Source organism: Arvicanthis niloticus, chromosome 1 (genome assembly GCF_011762505.2).
Source record: "Arvicanthis niloticus isolate mArvNil1 chromosome 1, mArvNil1.pat.X, whole genome shotgun sequence".
Lineage (NCBI taxonomy): Eukaryota > Metazoa > Chordata > Mammalia > Rodentia > Muridae > Arvicanthis > Arvicanthis niloticus.
Window position 1 is genome coordinate 38896208 of NC_047658.1, and position 23376 is coordinate 38919583.

The 23376-nt window shown below is 46.9% G+C and overlaps 1 protein-coding gene across 1 annotated transcript in view; it reads right to left on the reverse strand.

The window, feature by feature from the left end:
• The window catches only part of Aldh1a3 (aldehyde dehydrogenase 1 family member A3), a 35463-nt gene extending 23256 nt beyond the window's left edge, over positions 1 to 12207 (reverse strand). The window contains exons 1-3 of the mRNA XM_034514660.2: positions 12028 to 12207; positions 7086 to 7190; positions 4099 to 4239 (exon numbers count right to left, since the gene is read on the reverse strand). Coding sequence (XP_034370551.1) covers positions 4099 to 4239; positions 7086 to 7190; positions 12028 to 12126 — 345 coding nt within the window. The 5' untranslated portion in view covers positions 12127 to 12207. The remainder of the gene's footprint in view (positions 1 to 4098; positions 4240 to 7085; positions 7191 to 12027) is intronic.
• Positions 12208 to 23376: the final 11169 nt, after the last annotated feature.

Sequence of the window (23376 nt, forward strand, 5' to 3'; positions counted from 1 at the left end):
ATCAACCACTTGGAGACCAGAATGACACCCAGTACCCTGTACCTTTGGCCCCTGTGGATTTGAATCCACTTTCATTTTCTGAGGAGAAGCTTAGTACTTGCAAGGAATCCAAATACCCTCAGTTCTGGACAACCTCCAACTACATGAACACTACTGTGCATGAAGTTAGGGATCTGGCTATTCTCGATTTTTTTTTTCTGTGACAAGGTAAGAGAGAGGACATTGATGGAACATTCTGGACAAATTTGGGACATGGCAACCATCTGCCTCCCAGCCTGAATTTCTACCTCTGGTTTGGTAGCCTTGGACAAGGTGGTTATTTTTTTTCTGGGCCTCAACTTCCTGACTTTGAAATGAGGCAATACGTGCTGTAAGGCCAGAGCATCCAATACGCATTGCCTACAGATTTAAATTATTAAATCATTAATTTAGGCAAAATTGTTTAGTAGAGTAGTAACTTGAATTTTCTGGGTTGATTGTAAAGAACCAGTACAAGCAAAACCCAGTTTACAGTGACTTTATACAGAAATTTATAGACACACACACACACACACACACACACACACACACGTGTGCATGCACATCTATACTCACATGTGCTGGCTACTGGTTCATCAACCTGACAACAAGCTAGAGCCATTTGGGAAGAAAGAACCTCCATCGAGAAAGTGCCCTCACAAGATTGGTCTGTACACAAGTCTGTGGGGGCATTTTTTAAAATTAATAAGTGATTAAGAAGGGTCCACAGCTCACTGTGGGTAGTGACAACCCCGAATAAGTAGTCCTGAATGGTATAAGACAGCAGGTTGAGCAAGCCATGTGGAGCAAGCCAGTAAACGTCAAACTTCCATGGCTTCTACTTCAGGTCTTGCCTTGAGTTCCTGCCCCGATTTCCCTGAGTGATGGAGTATGACCTGAAAGTTCTAAGCTGAACCGCCCCCCCCCCCCCCACACACACCTCAAGTTGCTTTTGGCTGTGGTGTTTTATTACATCAATAGAAACCCTAACTAAGACAGATATCCATCTCTACATGCACAAAAGGAAAAGAAAAAAAAAGGAGGGAAGAAGAGGTGGTGGAGGAAGAGGATGTGGAGATGACAAGGAGAAGGTAGTGGAGGAGAATGTGGAGGAGGAGGGTGAGAGGGAAGAGGATAAGGTGATGGAGGAGAATGTGGAGGAGAGAGAAGAGGTAGAGGAAGAGAAAGAGGAAGACTGGTGGAGGAGGAGACTGGAGTTTAGGTAGAGAGCTGAGCTTGAGAAATCAAGTGTTAGCTCCAGACTGGAGTTGGTAGTTGTCTTTCTGCTGTGATTCAGACATGGGCCACCTCAGCCACTCCCAGGCTTACTTTCTTTATTGCATTAAGAGAAAAAATGCACCTTCTGAAAAAATTGATGTCTTAATGTTCAGATACTACAGGATAATTAGCTACTAATGTGGCTGCCCCAAATGCCAGTGTGTCCCAGGCTGCAAATGAGGGTCCAGAAACGGCACCTAAGCTATCAAGGAGGAGCCTTATGTGGCACCTATGTGGATGGGCACCCAGAGGGCCAGGGCTTGGACCTAGGTTCCTCAACAGAGCTAGAAAAGTCACCAGCCACGAAGGCCCCAACATCTGTTTCCAAACTTTGAACACAGAATAAACACCCAGCTCCATCAAACCACTGAGCAGGCAAGAGAATATAACAGAATAAAAGCATTTTGCTACTCAAAAAGGCAGGAAACCATATCAAGGTGGAGAGCGAGGGGCGCCCTCCTATGATGTGGTTACAGTTTTCAAAGCCATATTTCCCAGTCATTCTCGGGGCCCTTTAATGTTGGGGCCAAGAGCTGGATCTTATTTCTTGTGGGCAACCAGGTTGTAGTGGTGTTCTGGGTGGTGGCCCAACCCCCCCCCACCTGCTTCTGTCTGCTATCAACATGCTATATTGCCAGGGCGATGGGGCAGGAGAGGAAGGTGGCCCCTCACCGCGACGGACGGCACTGACACTTGAGGACAGGGTGTGGAGGGTTGCCCAGGGCACATCCTCTTCAGTCTGCTATTAGCACTCGTGGACATTGCAGACCGATGAGCTCATGCGGGGGAAAACAGAAATGTTTTTGAAAAAGCCAGTTTGGCAGCTTGAACAGTACGGCTGGTTTTTGGTGCAGGAAGAAACCAGAGGCTCTCTGGAGCTTTTACCCTGGGAGGGAGCCGCTCTCACTTGGATTCATTCTTGTGGACACAAGGCCCAGCACTGGGAGAAGGAAACAGAGCTCAAGGTATCTGCAAACCTCTCTCAAGGAGAGCGAGAGGGCTCCCATATCCCCAAGGAGTGCACTCAGGACAAAAGCAATTCAAGGGTCCTGGTTGATATTGTTCTTTAAAAGGGTGGCTACTCTCCTGGTTTTCAACATCAGAAAACAAACGAACAAACAAAAAAAACCCTCAAAAATTAAAAACCTTTTTCTAATTTTTTTAAAATCAATGATCAAACAGGAGATGTCCCCTCCTACAAACTGGGCCTCAAGGTTTGAAACAAAATTTTAACCAAGAAATCGACTTGTACATCAGCTAGAGAGAAGGTTGTGATGGTTTCCAGACTCCCTGTGGGGCTGGTGATACAGCTTCCTGAACAGGTGCTTGCCACCAAGCCTGAGAACCTGAGTTGGAACCTTGGGATCCATATGGTAAAAAAGAGAAGGAACTCCTGAAAGTTGTCCTCTGACTTCTACACAAACACTGTGGCAAGTGCACACCCAACACGCATGCACCCCCCCCCCCACCACCACACATACAGACAATAATGACTTTTTAAAACTTTTTAAAATTTCAAAACAAAAGACTTTCTGTGGCCCAGCTATGTCTTCTGGTCATCTGCTCCAGGACCAAAGGAAGGCTGAATCTTGTTAAAGAACAGACTTTTAGCTTATTAATGGCTTCCCAGCCCCGCAGCCTTTGTGTACACCCATGGGTAGGCTGTATTGCTATCCTGTTCCTATTTCCTAGCAGAGAAGCTAAGATCTCTAACAGTGACTGGCCAGCGTGGGGAGGGGAGCAGCTTGGGTCAGAGCCTGGGGCTCATGGAGCATCAACATGATAGCTATTATTTATAATAGCTATCTCCTCGTTGGTGCTTACTGTATCCTGGGGACTCTGATGATTTTAAATGGCTCCTTTTCAAACAGGACCTGGATATCATTATCTGTGACATTTCTCTGAAGAAATAAATCTCAGGCAGTCAAGAAACTAGCATGTAATTAGTAAGTGGGCAAAGCTGGAGTTGGAGCCTAGATCCTTCATGCTGTGCATCTTCAATAATCAAATCTCATACTGCCCAACGTTCTGGGTGTGCCCGCCACTGTTCTGTTCTGGGGCAATACAGGGATGCATTTGAATAATGCAAGGACTTTGATTTTCTATAAACAATGTCATTTGTCCCCACCCCCCACCCCTTCCCAGCGCTTATACTATGATGACTGAAATCTGCAGGTAGCACCTAACCCTTAAATATGTATTGTTTTTTTTTTTTCCTATCCTGACTTTCCATAGTAAAGCTTAGCTTGTAAATCACTGTAAGAGATGAGAAGTAGTAGCTGATAAATAAAATTACAGCAGTTCACTGCGATACAAGGCCGACTACTTATCTCTAGGATTGTCTATGTATTTTTGAGCTGAGGTGATTCTGGATAACTGAAACCTCAGCTAAGGGTAGACTAGCAGAACTCTGATAAAGTTAGAGTTATGCTTGCAAGGAAGTTAATGTGAAGCAGAAAACAGCTACTACATAAATGTCCAGGTAAGGTTAGGTGAACTCAGCCTCTGGGGACTGGTTGTAAATGTCTCTAGTTTGAGAACCACAGAGGCAACCGAACTTCCTTTCCATAGCTAGGCCAAGAGGCTGCGCTGCCGCAGAGAAAACCTGACTTCAATATGACAAGGAGGAAGTCTTCAGGAAGGGACACCTGCTACCCACACCCAAAGACCAAACAGACCCATAACCCCACAAAACAAACACCTCAGATGTTTCCAGCTGCATCCCATGGGGACAGATCCCTCAGTGAGAGGGACAGTGAGGACAGTCCCCCCCCCCCACACACGCCCGGTGCCTGTACTCACTGCCAGGATCGCACGGTCCCTTTCTACAAGATCAGCCAGCTGGTGCAGCAACTGGCCACGGCTCAGGGCATCCAGCCGGCGCCACGGAGAGCCCCGCTGGAAGGCAGCTTGAGCGGCCCCCACGGCTTTGTCCACATCAGGCTGCAAGGCAAAACAACAGAGAGAATGTGTCATTTTTCACCAACCGCAGTCTGAGGGCACAGAACACAACAGCATCTTGCTGTAGAGCCAAGAAAGGGGGCAGCCCAGAGCTTCAAAGCAACACATTTTTTAAATCTTTTGGATGACTTGGGGGCTTTCAAGTGATTTTTTTTTCTTTACATGGTAAGTCGTTTTTAGTTTTTCTGTACTGGCTAAGAATTAATGTTTTATAGAGTTGTTCACCTCAAATATTTTTCTTGACCCAGGCCAGGGAGATGATGGCTCAGCCAGCGGAAGTGTTGCTGTGAAAGGTAGGTGACCCAAGTTCAATCCCCAGAACCCATAATGGAAAGAGAGGAATAACTCCTCAAAATTGCCCTTTGATCTCCCGGTGAACAGGAGTGTCTGCAGTCACAGGCATGCCATATATATGCTAATAAGTGAAATAAAACATAAAACTTTAAGAAAGATTCTCCATGAGCAGGGCAGTAGTGGTGCTCGCCTTTAATCCCAGCATTTGGGAGGCAGAGGCAGGCGGATTTCTGAGTTTGAAGCCAGCCTGGTCTACAGAGTGAGTTCCAGGACAGCCTGGGCTATACAGAGAAACCCTGTCTCAAAAAACTGAAAGAAAAAAAGAAAGAAAGATTCTCCGTGTGTCACCTTTATTTCACCACACAGAGACCACCATGTACACACTAAGTGTTGTACTTAAGGAAGGGTAACAACCACAGGTCTTTGTGTTTTGTTTTGTTTTGTTAAGCTGAGATTTGAACTGGAGCCTCCCATGTGCTAGACAAGCTCTCTACAGCCGAGCCTCTGTCCTTTATTTTTTAAAAGGACAGAGTGGGAGATATGCAGAGGAGAACTACCTAGCCTCCTTTCAGGGAATGGGCTCCGAAGGATCTGGTTACTGATAGACAGGCAGGCCTGGTGCAGAGTGTCTCCCTGGGGTGATGTGGCAGGTAGCCAAAGCTGCACCCCAGTCAGGAGAGGCCTCTCAAGACCATCTCCAAAGCCTTCACTAAATTTTGGCCAAGGAAATGCTAGATAGTGTGGTTCTTATTCTGGATCCCAAGCAGAGGCCAGGACCTCTCCAGCTGCAGTGCCAGGGCAATCTCTATCTCTGGGTGCAGAGAGCTAAATGTTCATTCGGGTGATGGGAAGAACCAGAGCCTGATGCAGAATTCCTGTTTTCTTCCTGGGATTTATCTGCCTCCTGTCCCCTTTGCCAGGCCCCTCCAGCTCTCTCCCAGCTCCCCCTCATTTCTTTGCTTTTCAGTGTAAGGAACCACAGGGGGCAGGGTTTCTGCAGTCTATTCAGGTAAGCCACTATGTGTGCACATATAAAAGATGTCACTTGTGGAAGAAAATTCCAGTCTTCTTGACCTTTATTCTACCCTCTTGGCCTCACCAATGCACATATTAAGAACATCTGGCAGGGTGATGGTGGTGCACACTTTTAACCCCAGGACTCAGGAGGCAGAAGCAGGCAAATGTCTGTGAGTTCAAGGCCAGCTTGGTCTACAAAGGGCTACCCAGAGAAACTGTGTTTCAAAAGAAAAACAACAACAAAATCCATTCAGCAGCAATGATGGTACAACCTCAGCACTTGACTTGGGAGGTGGCAGCTAGAAGATCAAGAGTTCAAGGCAAGACTGGGTTAAATAGTGAGAACCATCTCAAGAAACCAAGAGCTGAGTGTTGTTGCCCAGCATGCAAAAGGCTCTGGGGTTGACTTGCAACACCAAAAAGAAAACAAAAATGTTTAGCATCCACAGTCCTAGGAAGATCCCAGAGCCTAGGAGTTACCTGCTAGCCTGGGAAATAAAGCAAGATGCAATCTCAGAATTGGGGTTAGGGGGTCATAGAAAGAGAGGAATGGAGGAAGGGAAGGGAAGGAAGGAATGGAAGGAAGGGTGAGGGGAAGGTATGGGAACTGGAAGGAAGAGGAGAAGGAAGGAAAAGGAGAGAGGAAAGGAGGAAGAAATGAAGGGAGGGAGTAGTGAAAGGAGGGATGAGGGAAGGATGAAGGGAGGAAGGAAGAGAGGACAGAAGGAAAGGAGAGAGAAAGGGATACAGGAAGAGGAGGTAGGGATGAAGAGATGAAGGGAGGGAGGGAAGGAGGGAAGAAGGAAGGAAAAAAGAAGGAAGGGGGAAGGCAGACAGGCAATCCACCCACTACTTTAATGGTTAAGCAGAGAGTCACATTTTCCTTCTCTCTGTAGGAGGCCACTTTCTTCAAGGCTTCTCTATTTAAAATAAATCTGATGGCTTTGACAGGTACAAAGGGCACATGTAGAAGTTCCCTCATGCCTATGTGATAAAGAAGGCCTTACACTAGGCAAATGTCTGTGCAGACCACAGCCTCACATGATCTTGTGAGTTTCCACTAGCAAAGAAACTGAGCAGTCATGTGACATCATCGCTACTCCCAGGCTCATTAGGAAGCATCCTCCCCACCCTTCAACCCCCACCCCTTTTAAGTGTCTCCTGCCAGAACCTTACTTTTGGTGAAGCACACCAGCAGGAAATGCCTTCTGGAAAGATTCTTTAATGCTTACGGGTTGAAATAATTGATAAAAACCTTCCCTTTAGCTGTGTGATGAAGACAGCTGAGGTCATCCTCAGAGATGGAGAAACATCCATCAAAGAGGCCACTCTTTGTAGAGGACCATCTGTAACTGATCCCATGCTAGGCTGCGTCTGAGCTGCACATACCGACTGGCTGCTGTGGTTGGCCCTACCTGAAGGTGGGCCCACGTGTCTTACAGCCAAGCCACACAGCTCCTCAGCCTCCATTTCTCTCTAATTGAATTACTTAGAAAGTGTGGGGGGGGAGCACCCACCTTATCGCCTTCTTCCACCTCACATATTTTCTCTAGAGTTGAAGGGTTATATGTGGCAAACTTTCTTCCACTCTTGGATTCATGCCAGTCGTTGTTGATAAATATCTAACCGGGAAAGGAAGTGTAACAAATTAGGCTTAAATCAAAATCATACAATTTCAACACGCTAAGGATCTTAGGTAACGTCTTGCCCACCCTCTTCCCCACCCCTTCCCCTGGATGTTTTATAGATGAGACCTGGAGTGGGGAACAGAACACAGAGTCACACGAAGTAACCAGCCGGAAGAAGAATTAATCCAAAGTTCTTTAGAGTTATTTTTTAAACGTTATCTTTGTTTGTAGCAATAGCGTGGATTTGCCAAAGAATAGCTGGATTGAATGGTTAGAAAGAGTGTGCACGTTGAAGCTTGTGTATCAGTAGGCTTTAGGCAGTTTGTGTATAAATCGACATACAGCCTGCCAGGTCCCAAAAGGCTGTAAGCTCTGCACACTTCCTCCTTTCAAGTAAGACCCCCAGGACGTAGGTTTATTTGAGATCTTCCCATAAATCTTTAGGCTTCCTCAAGCCACAGGGTGGCATCATCTCTGCATCCCTCACAGTGTTTATTCCCGGGGCCTTTTACAAAGCCAGCGTTGGAACACCACGCTAAGTATCTGGGTTAGAAACATTTTAGATTACTTTAAGTGATACAGTAAACTATAATTTATATCCAGAAACAAGCAACTCGCAAAAAGATTATTTTATAGAAGCCTCAATTATCCAAAACACAGCTGGAAATAGAATATTTAAAAGGAATTTATCGAATCAGTGTACTGAGGTGAATTCTACTCATTCAGACTGTGTTCTAATCTCTAATCACCTTTAAAAGACAGTGCTAAAATATGTGGTTTTGTGGGACTAGAGAGGTGGCTCAGCGGTAAAGAGCACTGACTGCTCTTCCAGAGGACCTGGGTTCAATTTCCAGCACCCACGTCACAACTCACAACTGCTGTAACTGCAGTTCTAGGGGATCCTACACCCTCATACATACATACATACATACATACATACATACATACATACATACATACATGCAAACATCAATGCACATAAAACTTAAAAACAAAACCCAAAAGATGTGGCCTTTAGAAGGAACAAGAAACAGAGGAGACAGCTAACACACAAAGCAGGCTCTGATGGCAGAGAAGACCTGTCAGCCACCAGGGAAGCCACCAAGGCATCCACCCTTGTGCTGTAGTTCCTGAAGCATCATTTTTGCAGCCCACCTACAGAAGAGGCCACTGTGTGCCAGAACTCTACAGCCCAAAATATATCACATAACTTTATGCAAGATAGTAAAATGATGATGATAATAATAATTGTGTCACTGCAGGATTAGTTTCAGTGACTGAAGTTGATTAGTTTAAAACACAAGGATTCCCTGATGAGAGTAAGAGAGGGTTGGGGAAGGCACGAGTGTGTGACTGGTTACCATTGCTTCAGGTTCTCTTATGTATGTTTTGAAGCTTATCAGAAAGAAACCACTCCAGGTTTCCTCTGGAGTGACCTTTAAACACAGGTCAGGCTTTGGCTGGGGTGGTGAGCACTGGCTGCCCCAGACCCTCAATGTGGAGCTTGGAGCTGAGGGGGAAGTTGTGACAGGACATAGCCATCCAACTTCTGGAAGCTCAGCACCTTCCATGTGAGGCCAGGCCCCCAGGGAAGCATGCAAGGAAGAGGCCTGGCTACAATTACAGGTTTATTCTTTCAGCTGAAACCAAATCCAAGAGTCCACTTTGGCCATGCGGCAAGTAATTACTCGGCACCAGCAAGAAATTAATAAGCAGAGAAGGAGTTAAGTCAGTGTGCAGAGGAAAGTGAAGCCAGGAGCAGGCCCATTTGAAGGAAGATGAAATTTCGTCGGTTAGATAATAGAGACTGTCAGTGAAAATTGCTGATTCTAGGTCCTTCCTGGTATCAGTTCCAAGGGGGAGGGAAAGTGAGAAGGTGGTAAAACAGTCTAAATAGCAGGGAATGGAGGCAGATTGCAGTGATCGGATGTCTGCTAAACACACCTCATCTCTGGGCACACTCTTTAAAACTATGCATATGTAATATATATGTGTGTGTCCATGTATATGTATGTGTGTATGTGTATGAGTGTGTGTGTGTGTGTATGAGTGTGTGTGTGTGTGTATGAGTGTGTGTGTATGTATGTGTGTGTGTATATGAGTGTGTGTGTGTATGAGTGTGTATGTATGTGTATATGAGTGTGTGTGTGTGTGTGTGTATTTGGTTGTTCATGACATTGATCCTTAGACCTTGCAAGCCAGCAACCTCAAGTAAAAACTACAGACTGGCTGACCATATTTCTCTCTCATAGCATTTGTTTCTCACTGAGTAAAGCTGTTTTCATTATTCTACCAGTAAGTAGGATCTTGTAAGTGGTTCCCGCTGCCGGTTTTCTTTCCACTAAATCGACTTATAAACAAAACTGAGGAAGCAGTCATGGGCAAGGCCCACCGCCGATGCCGGCTAAATTGCTGCTGCTAGCTGACAGATCTAGAAAGACATCATCTTCATCGACTTGTGAACCAGCAGGGATGGGACATTATTGAGGCATAAAGTTAAAGATACCTCATGGTGCAGATAGAATTTATATTTTATTACTGAAGACCCTGGAAGGTGTTCTGGATAGAGGTAAAGGTGGTGGTCACACAAGAGAACCCTGCTGGATTATTTCCGGTAACTTCCACTGGACTCAGCTAAATTCAAAGTGACTGACTATATTTTCAGGAGATTTGGGGGAATTTTATTTTTCATAAAAGGGATGACCACATTTTGTATTTTGATGAATTAGAAACCTTGAAAAAGAACCTCTCCAACTGGGAGAGGCTTTATAAAGAAAGTGGGCCCCTAAAGTGGAAGAGGTTCCCGTCCTCTAGGATCAGAATGGGAAACCCCAGAGGACCCTCCCTCTCCTTACCAGAACCACGCCACATGACCCTGCACCCAGTGTAAAACTTTGAAAATAAATGAAGGAGCTTTGGTAAAATCATCCTTCTGGAAGCTGGTAAATCACCCTGCCATTGCCTGGACTCAAACCAGTCCTCCGTGTTGGAGAAGCCTGGTGAGCTGGGAAACCCCACACCTCTGCTGGCTCAGTGCTTCACAGCCCACTGTTTGCCCCGGGGTCTGGATTCTGTTCTTCCACGTCTTTGGCGTCCTTCCTTAGCCCAGGATACCCTGATGGCTCAAGGCCTGCTTTGGCCTTTTTATTGTTTCAAGAGGTCTCTACAGAGGTGCACAAGAACCCCAGAGGGAGCAGGTTGGAACCAGTAAGGGAATGAAAGGTGTAGGCAGGCAAAAGGCAGCTGGAGAAAGTATCTCCTGGTCGAGGGTCGCAGCTCTCAGTCCCCTGCATCTCACCATGTTTCCTCAGGTTCCATCAGACACCCGTGGACCTTCAACCCTCAAAGGGGAGGGGGCTCTGTCAGAACCAATTACTCCTCTGACAATCTCCCAGGATCCTCTCCATAAAGGCTGCATCTTTAAACTTTAAAGTGTTCCAGGAAATCACCTAAAAAGAGGCAAACTTTTCCTGCCCTGTATCCAGACAGTTGTGGGAGGATTCAGTAAGATACTAAGCAAAGAGGCAATCCTGTTCACTTTCTGGCTACTGTTTTTCAGAACTGTAAAAACAAAACAAAACAGCCACCACCAGAACAAGAGCGGATCATCGCAGTGAGGTCTGAAAAATGAAGCCATTATTTGCCTGGTTCCCAGCCCTGATGTTGGAATTCTCCCTCCAAAGCTGAAGTGATTAAGGAAACTACATTTTAAAAACTTTCAGTCCTCCCAGGGCTGTGCCTCTCTTGATTACAGAGCCTTCCTTGGGAAAACAGTTCATGTAAATGTCATGCAATTTATATGTCGGCATGGCTGACTTTGGGGACTAAGTACCAACAGATCAGAATCTGAAGCCCACACATAGCGACCTGACACGCTCGCCTTTTGATTAAAATTATTCGAGATGGATAATTGCTACTTTTGAAAAATAAAATGGATGAAGGCGGTTTCTAAGCATTGTGTCAGCTGGAGTTGAGATCGGTGGACAAGATGGGAAAATAAGCGGGGTTGAGGTTTCCAGACCTGAAGCTGAAGAACGCTGCGGTCCCTCAGTTGCCGTACACCCCAGCGGGCAGAGCAGCGCATCCCTGAATTTAGGGTTGTTCTTCCTCCCTAAACCTTCTCTGTTCCTAGACATCATTGTCCCTGAAGCTCAGGGCAGGTGATGTCTCCACTCTGCCAGTTCCAGCCTCCCAGGAAGGAGCAAGCACTACTGGGCCTGGGCACTGCCTGTGGCCTTGTTCAACCCGCAGCTGTTTTCCTAGGCCCAAATCTAAAGCCCTAGAGGAGTATTCATCAGTGACTTCCATCTCTCCTCCCCAGCTCTCCCGGTAAGCTGGTAAGCTGGGTTCAGGCTGAACACAACGGAAGGTACCAGACCCTTCTTTCGTTGTCAAGGAAGACCTGCTTCCCAGTTACAGTTCCTGGTGTGGCTCAGACTCGAAACTCAGGTATGTCTCCCTCCCAACCCAAGTCCTTCAGCCCAGAAAGCCCTTTACCAAGAAGTCACTCTATGCTCATTCACCAAAAGCACCAGCACTCAAAGTGGGCGGTGGCCCGGACTCATGGGGTCTCTGGAGGCTGCAACTCTGCACCTTGGGCGCTGCACTGCCTCACTCCTGCTTTGAGGCTTAGATCACTCAGCTAGAGACGCGGGTTCTCATTCTGGGTGCCCCTCAAAAAAGTACAGTTTCCAAGGAGCCGGCCCCCATCAGAGACGCCCAGGTACCGGCAGGGCAGCTCCCTGCGGACTCCCAGCAGAATTGGCTCCTGGTCCCCTGATCTCCCTACCAGGCTGCGGGCGCCGTCGAGTCGAATGGTCACCCTCCTCACCTTGGTGAACTTGACCTCCAAGTTGCGGATGGGGCGCGGCAAGGCAGGCGGTTTCCCATCCGGCTGTCCGTTTTCCACAGCCCCGTTGGTGGTGGCCATGACTGGTTCGCACTCCCTGGTCCGTGTCCCTGACACACCGGCTTGGCCTGGGCGGTGCGCAGCCTGCTCCGGGTGACAGCTCCGCGCCTTTATGCAGCGCCCCACGCCTCCCGCCCAAGGGGGCCGCCTAATTGGCTGCAGGACGGAGGAAGGGAGGGCGGGCGCGGGAGAGGAGGAGGGGACCGGGCCGCCGCAGCCACCCCTCCCCGCTGTCCCTGCCCCTGCGGGAGCCGGACGGTCCCAGCCCGATCTAGGCTGCGGCCAGAGAGCTCTGCGCATCGCAGGGCGGCCACACCGCGGGCTTCTGCAGCCCAGAAGGCTGCCCTTCTGCGAGCTTAGAGGGGGCCGGAATTCTCAAGGGTCGGACACCCGTCAGGGCAGGGAGCTGGCTCGCAGCGATCACAGTAACAGGCCTCTCTCCGGGCAATCCCGAGACTTTGTCCAAGGCACCTGCGGTCCCCTGGCCACCGCAGCGGCTCTCCGAAACTTCGGCGAGAGTGAGAGCTCGCTCTGGGACCTTGCGCTGCGCTTCCCGGGATTTAGGCGTCTTGTAGCCACCACCCGTTGATGCCTGGACTTGGGGTCCAGCTGCCAGAAGCCTGCACTCCATCCTTCCCAAGCTAGGGCCGCCAGCGAAGGAGGTCCACTCTGAGCCTGGCTGGCAGGAAACTTCCTTCACACCCACGACAGCAGGCAAAAGCTAAGCGACAGCTCTTATGCACAGCACTTTGGAGTTTTGTGGCTGCTGGTCCTGTGACTTTCATTAAGTACGCACAGCCCCAGGGAGGCAATTATTTTAATGTTTGAAACGCACAAATTAAAATTCCGTTTTTAAAAAATGGAAAAATATCCCCCCCAAACAAGACATGAGATCTTTGCAGCTTGTTGCTTTCAGACTAAAAGTTCTTAATGTTTATTTTGCTTAGAATTGCCAAGAAGTAGTTGGGGAAAGACATGTCCAACTCCTCTTATTAAGCCCAGGACTTAGACTTAAGCCTCATCTGAAACAGGGGAAAGCTCACCCAGGTGTAGGGTGGCTGTGTCAGTGGATGAGGCTTGAACGCCCCACAGAGGACGGGGGTTCAGTCTTCAGAGAAGTTTGGCCATGTGCTTCTGTGTAAGGTGGCTCCCTCTGTCTGTTCTAAGGACTCAGTGTCCATTTCTGTTTCCCGTGTCCCTCCCCACTATATTGTCACTAGGGATCCCTCTGGATAGTCGAATAAGCAGTAAACGTTCAGAAGGGCCCTATTTGAGCTCTGCCCTCTCAGGCAGTGGAAAAGTCTCCTGCTGTTGAGACTTGAGCATGCGGGTGAGAGTGGGAATGAGAGACCGTGGGCTCCCAAATAAGCAAGGACTGACAGGCTTCTGAGAATCTGCCTTTGACACTAGGGTCACCACCACTCTTCCTCCATCATTCCTGCTCTTTCTGGGCTCCCTATCAGCATAGCTGGTCCCATGACTCCCACCTTGGTCTACTGAAAACATCTGGGGTGTCTCACACAAGGGCCCCTGGATACTGAGTCCCACCATCTGGATGCCGAAAGACTCTTCTCTGCGCAGGGGCCAGAGACCAAAGGCTGGCAAGTTGTCACAACCCTATCAGAACTCCTATTCTCCGAGTCTACCCTGGATCCTGCCTGGGCTATCAGTTTGACAGGTCTTTAAGAAAATACAAACTCCAAAAAACGTACAGAGGACACTGACCTTATTAAATAATTGTTAGGGGGAGGCAAATGGCTTTGGGAATTAGAACTCTGCCCCTTTTTGGTAAGAATCGGTTTCTTTTAAAGGTGGACAGCTGTCACTCTGCCAGGCATTCAGGTTGCCTCAATTCACACCCCAAGACTCCCTCCTGACTGGGCATCTGCAGAGTCTTGGAGCCATTGGCAATGCCCGCAGACAGGCTGGCTCACCTTCCTCCTCTTACTGATTCCCACGTGACCCAGAGGTCAGAGCAGAATACTCAACCATAGACCTTCCCTGTAGTAGGCAGTTCCCAAAGAGCAGGTCAGGGGGGATGGGCTTGGCTCTGGGCTTGTCCTGACTGGAAGTCTCTTCCTCCACACCCCTCAGCTTGTCATTCAGCAGTCAGGGAGAAGCTGAGATGCTCAAGTTCCCATTTTACAGGTGAGTAAACAGAGGCAGGTGGATACTTGTCCTAGACCTCACTGTCTCCGAGGAACCAAAGGCAAACTTCGGAAGCCGGTGGTGCAGGATGGGAGGATAGGTTTCTCTTAATATTTTTCTGTCACATTTATTCACCCAAGGATGTACCTGTGTCCCAAGGTGGCCCCCGGGGTTACAGTCATCTGATGTAATTAAGGTGCTAAGTATTTTATGAGGTAACAAAATAGTAAGGTCGTCCCTTCTGACTGTGTCTGCTAGGAACCAATACTCATGGCTTTGTATAGACTTGGCCACAAGAACATGGCCCTAGGGACCAAAGGGCTCATTACTTTGCACAGTGGGTCGCCAGGTGTTTGGGGAGTTCTGGAGCATTGTGGTTGGTGAGGGCTCAGCTTCCCTTGGGCGCCCCACATCCCTGCCTCAGACCCAGCTGTGTACTCCTCAGTTGGACACTGGAGCTCTGAACTTTCATTTCCTTTCCTGTAACCCCCTTCCTACTCCCTAGTGCTTGGGGAGGCTCAAGCAAGATAACACTGGATAAACTATGGAGTGCTGTAGAATGCCTGGTCCTAATTCTCCAGGTTTTCCTACTCACACACGTTTCTCCTTCACTTCATCCCGGCTTATGCAGTGCATCCAGCCTGCAATTTCCTGCTCATCTCATTGTTTCTGTATTCAGATTGGTGGGGCTAGCATTGTCTGAAGCTTGGCTTCTTGGCGAGTACATCATGTGATCTGGGACTATGTTGTCGAAGGCTTGTTTGTGTGATAAACATAAAAAACAAAGTTAAGCATCTTGGGGCTAGTGTGGTGAGATGGTTTGGTTCTCAGCAACCACATGCCGGCTCACAGCTAGCTGTCTGTAACTCCAATTCCAGGGGATCTGACACCCTCATCTGGTTTCTGTAGGCATTACACATATATGGTGTGGGATATATATATATATATATATATATATATATATATATATATATATATGTGTGTGTGTGTGTGTGTGTGTGTGTATGTATGTATGTATATCTATGTATATATATAAATATGCAGGCAAACACATAAATCAATCAATCAATAAATAAATATTTTTACAAAGCACTGGGGACTGGAGGGGAGACTGAGTCACCAAAAGTGCCTATTGTACAAGCGTGAGGACCTGAGTTGGCTCCTCTGCACCAGCTTGAAAAAATCGCTCTTCATGGCAGCATTTGCTTGGAATCCAGCATTAGATAGATCAGTGAAAACCAGCAGATCCCTGGAGCTCACTGGCCAGCCAGTCTAGCTGAAATGATGAGTCTTGAGGAAGGCATCCGATGTCAACTTCTGGCTTCCACACAAATACGCATGAAGGGGAAGCCGAGATAAAAGAGAGGTTGGATAACTTCCCTCACGTCAAAACCTAGTTCTGCTTCAAACCGTACACGTTTGTGGGAGATGTTGAAATCTGTGATAAATGTAATTAATAATGGGTAAGACAGAACCTACACTTTATTTTACAAGTCTGGTGTCTGAGCCTCCATGAGGGGTGACTGGGCTGTCTGGGGGTCTCTAGCATCCCAGATACCATTGCATCTTCTTAGCTAAATCACTCACCTCTTTCAGCGAGTCTGACCCAATCCAGGGTCATGGGTGTGCACTCTGAAAGGCTTCCCAGAAAGCCAAGCGTTTCTGATAAGGGAGGTTCTGACAAAGGGAAGGCCATGCAATTGTTAGGTGGCCCCTGGTGACTCAGTTTTCTTGGCTATCAATGGTGGAGTGGGGGGATAAGGTGGCCTAGAACTAAGGTAAAGTTGATTTACTGTGAATGCTTCTTTCCATTCACCGAAGCAGAGTCTGCACTGTGTGAGAATTGTCCAATGTTGACCAAATTGATTTAAACAGGCACCTTCTTACTATTCAAGTTTTATGAATTATGATTCATCAAGTCTACTCTGTGCTACAGCTTTGTGGGAACATGCAAATGAATCTGTTTCCTTATATTCTCTTAGTTTGCTTCCGCGGTGGTAAAATACTCGGATCAAAAGCAACTTAGGTGAGCGAGGAACTCAAGGTAGGAACTCAAGGAAGGAACCTGGAGGCAGAGACCATGGAGGAAAGCTACCCATCGATCCATTCAATGGTGTATACACAACTAGCTACTTCTCATATACATCTTAGAACCACCCGCCTAGGGACAGTGCTGCCCAAGGTGGACTGAACCCTCCCCTACCAATCCTTAATGAAGACAATCTTTCACAGACAAGATCCTAGGCCAATCTAATCCGTGAGGTTTGTCAATTAAAGTTTCCTCTTCTAAGATGATTTTAGATTGCGTCAAGTTGTCAGTAAAAACTAATGAACACAAGTGTTAGTCAGTTTTCTGGTACTGAAACAAGATACTTGGCACAATCAACTAATGAGAAAAATTGGATTTCAGCTCATATTTCCATAGTCCCTTGGGCCTGTTTTCTTAGACCCATGGTGAGGCAGGACATCATGGCTGGAGTAGGTGGAAAAGTTCACCTCACATTGACTGAGAAGCAAAAGAAAGAGGGAAACAGGAATGGGCTTGGTCCTTAATATCCTTTTTAGGGCATCCTTCCAATGACTAGACATACTTCCACCAGGCCCCAACTACTAAAGGTATTACTGCGGGATGAAGACCAATGCTGTAACATGTGGGTGTTTGGGGTCCATTACATAGTGCATGTAGCCATGATAACCAGGATCTTGAGAGTGAGAAGCAGCCTGCATAGAAGAAACAGGGTTGACTACGGCAAGCAGGGCAAAGACTGAAGGGCTATCCCTATTGCCTCTTTCAGCTGCTTTCTCCTCAACACTTCTGGCCCTTCTGGATCCCAAGAAAATATCTTCCACACAAACACACATGAAGCTGAGGTAAATCCAACCCCAACCAGGCAGAAGCAAACAGAGAAATAATCATATAAAACCAAAGAGAATACATCACAATATTTGTGGGTCTGGCCTTGATGAGACCTCACACACACAACATCTGACAGTACACGGCTTCTGGAACTTTCCTGTCTGCCAGTGGTTAGGAGTTGTGACAAAGCCAGGAAAGAGCATGTGGGTAAGCATGACAGCTGGTTGACCTTCCAATTTTCCTCTTCTTTCTGGCCATAAGAACCCCGTATTATCAGGGCAGCCATGTGTTTTGATAAAGCATGCTTACCAGCTTCTCTTGCAGAGAAAGAAATATAAATGATGAAGGAAATATAAGCTGAAGCCTTGGTTTGAGCTTCCATGGTAGAATCAGCTCAGAGACTCATTCATTGCCAGTGGCTGGAACACAGACATAAGGGCTGCGGTTGAGGCAGCCATCCTGTGATGGTTAAGCACTTCTGAACCGGAAGCTTAGGATAAGGAATTTGGAATAGACACATAGCAAGAACCCAGACCCGGATGACCCTGGAGCCAGGCTTTTGCTCTAGATTTCCTTCACTGTTCAGGATGTCACCCTGAGCTGGCTGTATAAACCCAACCCCTCACTGGACCAAAAAAAAAAAAAGAAAGAAAAAAAAGACTCTAATGGAATAATCATGCCATTTTTATATCAAAAGAAGTCTGTTTAGAAAGAATGTCTTCTCCATCTTGGCTATCTTGAGCATCACCCAGTGCCCTAGGGCTAGCAAGATGACTTGGTGGGTAAAAGTGTATGCATGCTGCCAAGGTCTACCCCTTAGTTGGAGTCCCAGGGTCCACTGGAAGGAGAGAGGCAGCTCCATATGTTTAATGTACATGTTTACACCCCCAACACACACACATACACGCACGCACTCTTTCCATGGTGTAGATATGTACATGTACTGTTTGTGTTGTATAGAAACTTTAAAATAACAATACTAACCCTTAGACAGAATAAACGAATCCACCTCACTGAGTCAGTCACTGCTTTCATTGCCTAAATTGGACAGTGGACTCCCACCTAGGGAAGAGAATAGCTTGATGCAAATGTCCCACAGATCTGGGCAGTCACCCTATACACCATGGTCCCTTCCTGGTGTCTGCTGTCTTCTGAGGGATGCCCGACACTGGGAGAACTGCCCTGAGTGCCAAGGTTTACTGAGCCATCCAGATCAGAAAGATGCTTGTCTGGGGTGACACTCACTCTAGGGAATAAGAGGCCAGAGTTTCAGTTTTAAAGTGTACCAAACATCACTCCCTCTAACCACTGCATCTCGCTCACGACAGCCCACCCTTTTCAGAACCTCCCCTGGACATTCTTAGTGACACAAGACGTTGTTTGCAAACTTCTCAGACATCATCAGTCTTGAAGGTCGTTAAGGTTTGAGCTAAGCTTGAATGTTTTAGCTTTTGTGTTCAATTTGATCAGGACAGAACAGGCCTCTCGGTTAGGAGGGAAAGTGTTAAGGGGCAGATAGAAGAAAGGGTCTAGGGAGAGTCTTGGACACAGAATGATTCTCACTGAACAATGGTGTTCGCTTAGGCCCAAGTGAATCAGAAACATACATATTAGATTTCCTTTGAAATCCACATGGGTGTAAGGATGCCGGGAAAAGGGACTTAGTGGGATACATTTTGCCAAACCCAAAATGTTTAAAAAATAATTTGAGTATGTTACGGTTTGGCAAATCATTCCTGGGTGCATCTCACTGGCTCCACAGCGAAAAGGCTGTCCTCCTGCCCTTCAGCTGGGACATGCTGAAAAGAATGCATAGATTTCTGAGGAATCTTCTCTTGGAAGTTTGCCACTACTTGGATCCGGGGTTGGAAATGATGGTGGGGAGAGGTGGCTGCTGAAGTCTCTGCTGTCAGAGGTTTCCTGGGGGATTCTCCTGTAGCCACACCCTCATTGTGAATCCACTGGCAGAGTTCACACTCCCCTGCAAGGCACGTTGTACCTGAAGATGCAATATGCCTCTTTGTGCTATTCTTTACCTAAGTCTTTCATACGATACTACGGTGGTCCTGATACCTTCACCCCACTCCCAGGAGCCTGGCTTAATGAGTGACTACAGCACTTTCCAACTCACCGTGCTTCTCACACTCGAGCAAGAATTCAAGCACTGGGTTTGCATCACATTATATCAGGATGTCATGTACCATATGCTTTGTGTTACCATAAACATAGTTTATTAAGAGACAGCAGATTACTTGTAGTGTAGTTTCCATTGGTGATAGTAAAACAGCATAAATATTAGGAACGAAACACAGGCCTTACATGGCTTAAATGTGCATCTGACTAATTCCACAGAGACTTAGCTAACGATGAACTCTACCCATCTTTTATCCCATAAACCATCAGTGCATGTTTGCACCTGCTCATCACAACTTCTCATGCACTTCCTCTGTTGACCACTAGATGTCATGGGACCAAGTTGAGTAGGAAATTGCCACTATAATGTATTCTATAGAGAAGATGGACATTCACTTCCCAGTAACAATTAAATAGTTGTATTTTGGGTAGTTTGTCTACATGTACATCTGCACATCAGAAGATGGCATCAGACAGTTGTAAGCTGCCATGTGGGTGCTAGGAATTGAACTCAGGACCTTTGGAAGACCAGTGAGTGCTCTTAACCACTGAGCCATCTCTCCACTGAGCCATCATTCCCCAAACTTCAGCGGTGCACAGGACCAATCAGTACCGCTGCTCCATAGGCTTAAACATGAGGCCTACAGATTCTGGTGCCTATGTGCTCAGCTGGTGCTAGGTACACAGTACCTAGGCAGGGCTGTGGAAAACAGCTCATTTATTGGAGAAATAGAGGTGCCCATCACAGCCCAGGACGAACTTGAGCCTAACACCTGCTCTTTGTCATCCTGCCCTGCTGCAGTGCTTGGGAATAATGATTTCCATCCAGCAAAGGGGTCACATGGATTAGAGAGCAGGTGTGACACACCCAGTGTACAAGAAGAGCTCATTGCAGCCAGACTCTTGATTGATAGTGAGAAAACACTATCCTCAGTGTCCACCTGTTCTTCATCCCTCCAAGTTTCTCCCAAAGGATGACAAGCAAGGACCTGGTAAAGCAAACCTGCTAAGAGATTGCAAAATGGTTAAAGTGCAAAGATATACTATGTGTGGGTGTAGGCCAGCCTGGCAGGCAGATAGATGGTGAAGTTTCCTGTTGGGCACGTGTGAGCTCCTTTGCCTCAGAATCCTCACCTAAAATGATGCTGGAATGAAAACTTTGACTGACATCCTTGGTGTGGGAAGGCCAGTCACTGCCTGGTGCATAGTGGGCAACAGTCCATTTAGGCCTCTTGAGATCTTCTTGGTAAGGAGATAGACTCTAGCCTCTTGCTTCATCACAGGCCAAGAAACTCCTGGGCTGGTGAGTAGTTTCTCAGCCCTTCTAGAATTTCTTTCCTGGCCTTCATGAGCAAAGCTACAGGTATATTTCAGCAACTCCATAAGCATGGGAGGAGAGACCACCACAGAACTCAGAGCTTTGTGAACATATATACTGTCATAGTTAGGGTTTTACTGCTGCGAACAGACAGTATGACCAAGGCAACTTCTATAAGGATGACATTTAATTGGGGCTGGCTTACAGGTTCAGAGGTTCAGTCCATTATCATCAAGGTGGGAGCATGGCAGCATCCAGGCAGGCATGGTGCAAGAGGAACTGAGAGTTCTACATCTTCATCTGAAGGCTACTAGTGGAAGACTGGCTTCCAGGCAGCTAGAACTAGGGTATTAAAGCCCACTCTAAAAAGTGACACACCTATTTCAACAAGGCCACACCTCTAAATGGTGCCACTCCCTGAGCAAAGCCTACACAAACTATCACATATGCCTTATCTGGCATTGCAGATACTGGAGTACTTTCTAGAAATCTCACTGATTGGGCTTCTAAAAGCCCAACTTGGCCCTGGCCTGTTTATCTTTCTCACTTTATTTAGCCATTAATCAAGGGTGATTTTTCTCCAGACTCGGGGGCAAGGTATTTTCCTAGATTGTCTCTCCAGCATTGCTTGACATTGTAATGCTAAGTAGAGAAGAATCATCGAGCATCTTGATTGATTAGCTATGTCTGTCATGGACCAAGAGATGACTTCAAGTCCAAGAAACCACCTTGTCGCTCTGGGACATGCATATGAATCTGTGATCTTGTTGCTGGACATGTTCTGTTCATAGTCAGAAGAGGATCATCTCAGGAACTGGACACTCTAACCTATACTAGCACATAACTAACAGGCATCCTCTCAATATCAGCATCATCTGGGAGCTTTGTTAGTGATGCAGACTCTTAGGCCCAGTCTGGGACCTGCTGAGACAAAAGTTTACAAATTGATAAGATCTCTGGAAGCTTCGGCTGTGCACAGTAGTTCGAAGAAAGGTTGCTTGGGCTTGTGCTGTTAATTCTTTTGAGGAAGGCAGCTCGGCCCCGCCTCATCATCATGACTGCAATGAATCTCTCATAAACTTTTCTCTTCTCTCTTCTCTCTTCTCTCTTCTCTCTTCTCTCTTTTCTCTTTTCTCTTTTTTCTTTTCAGCTTCATTTCAGTCAGGATGTCACCATGTTCTTCTGTGGCTGAAAGAAAATTTCAGCAACCAACCCAGACCCTGCTCTTTGGAGGCATTTTACAATTGTCCCCCCAGGAGATAGAGACTTTTAGTTGATAAGATATTTTTCCAAGAGCCAAGTCTAGAAACACTAAGGCAATGCTATTAAAAAGAGGTTATGTCTTCATCATAACAGATATTTATTTATTTATTTATTTTTGTTTTTTTCTGAGAAAGTCAAGCTTACAGACTTTTCAGGGCAGTGTAAGTGTTTGACCCTGTGACAGTTGGAGAGATAGATGGGTCATAGGAAAGGAGCCTTAGAGCCAAGCTGATTCCACAAGAATGCCTGAAGTGGGAGAGATATGGCTAGTGGGTTGTTGAGCAAGCAAGAAGAACTCAGCAGTGAGACTTCATCTACTCATGGAAGAGTTTCTTTCCACTGTCATGATCCATTCACTAGCTTTGTTCCCAGTGAGATGACATGGAGGTTGCTTAAAGGGGAGATAACTTTTTCTGAGCCATCTGTGGGAAGGCTAGACTGAAGGACAGTCAGTCCTCTATATACTCAAGATCTGTGGTCAGATCAACCAACACCAGATCCAAGGTGTTGGGAAGGAAGGACATCGTACGGGATATGCATGGGAGTCTTCCTTGTTACTCTTTCCTAAATGATGGAGTATGTCAGCTACCTGCATGGCGCCACATTGTGCTAAGTGCTGTGAGCCATGAAGGATGGTTTTCTGTGTGGGAGAATATACGAAGGTCTGTGTGAACACCACATCCTCTTGTACAGAAGGCTTGAGCATCTGGGGGCTTGGGATGCTGAAGAGTTACATGCTGTTGAAAGCAGAACATCTTAAAGTATGATGGGTGATCAAGAAGGAATGTTGCAACACGATGCTGCAAGAACTGATCTTTCTCCCATTGTCCAAAACCTCACTTTAACCCCGATGCAACTCGACAGTCGAAGGTCAAAGATGAAGCAAACTGGGACTTCTGCCTGTCCCACACCACCCTCTTGCTTGACCTTAACTCCTAACTTTCTGCCCTTAAGTCCACTGCTCGTGCTGGAAAGACTTCCACGTGGGCCTCTGTCTGCCCCACAGTGACCTATGCTGCTTGCAGACCCAACTGCCAAGGTCTTTCTATCCCCAAAGCACTATCACCTGGCAGCCACCCCAGGGCATTTGCTTTTCCTCTGATCTTTGCAGTACTGGCCCCTTTCCATTGTGGTCCTAGGGGAAATTTTCTGTCCCTGAGGACTCCCTTGACAAGTCTGTCTGGGATGACACATCCACACTTCCATCTGCCCTTCTCTCTTCACGGCTCTGTTATACCCTTTTCTATTTGTTTGCTGTCTGGAATTCTGATGCTTCAATAGAAGTCCCCAGCCACAGGGGAACTCCCATTAGCCACAAGGTAGAGCCTTGGCCAGGACAATTTGATTCTGGATCTTCTGAGGAGTCCCAAAGTATTGACAAGGCCCCTTCTGTACAGGGCATGCTCACCAATGGGAATTGGAAAGTGAAAGGAAAGAGATCGGCTCAGGATCCCTAAGACCAAGTTCTCAGTGCAAAGGAGCTTCATTTGCCCCAGAGGGACAGAGAACAGGGAATAACAGACAAGATAGAGATAGGGGAAGAGGGAGGAGG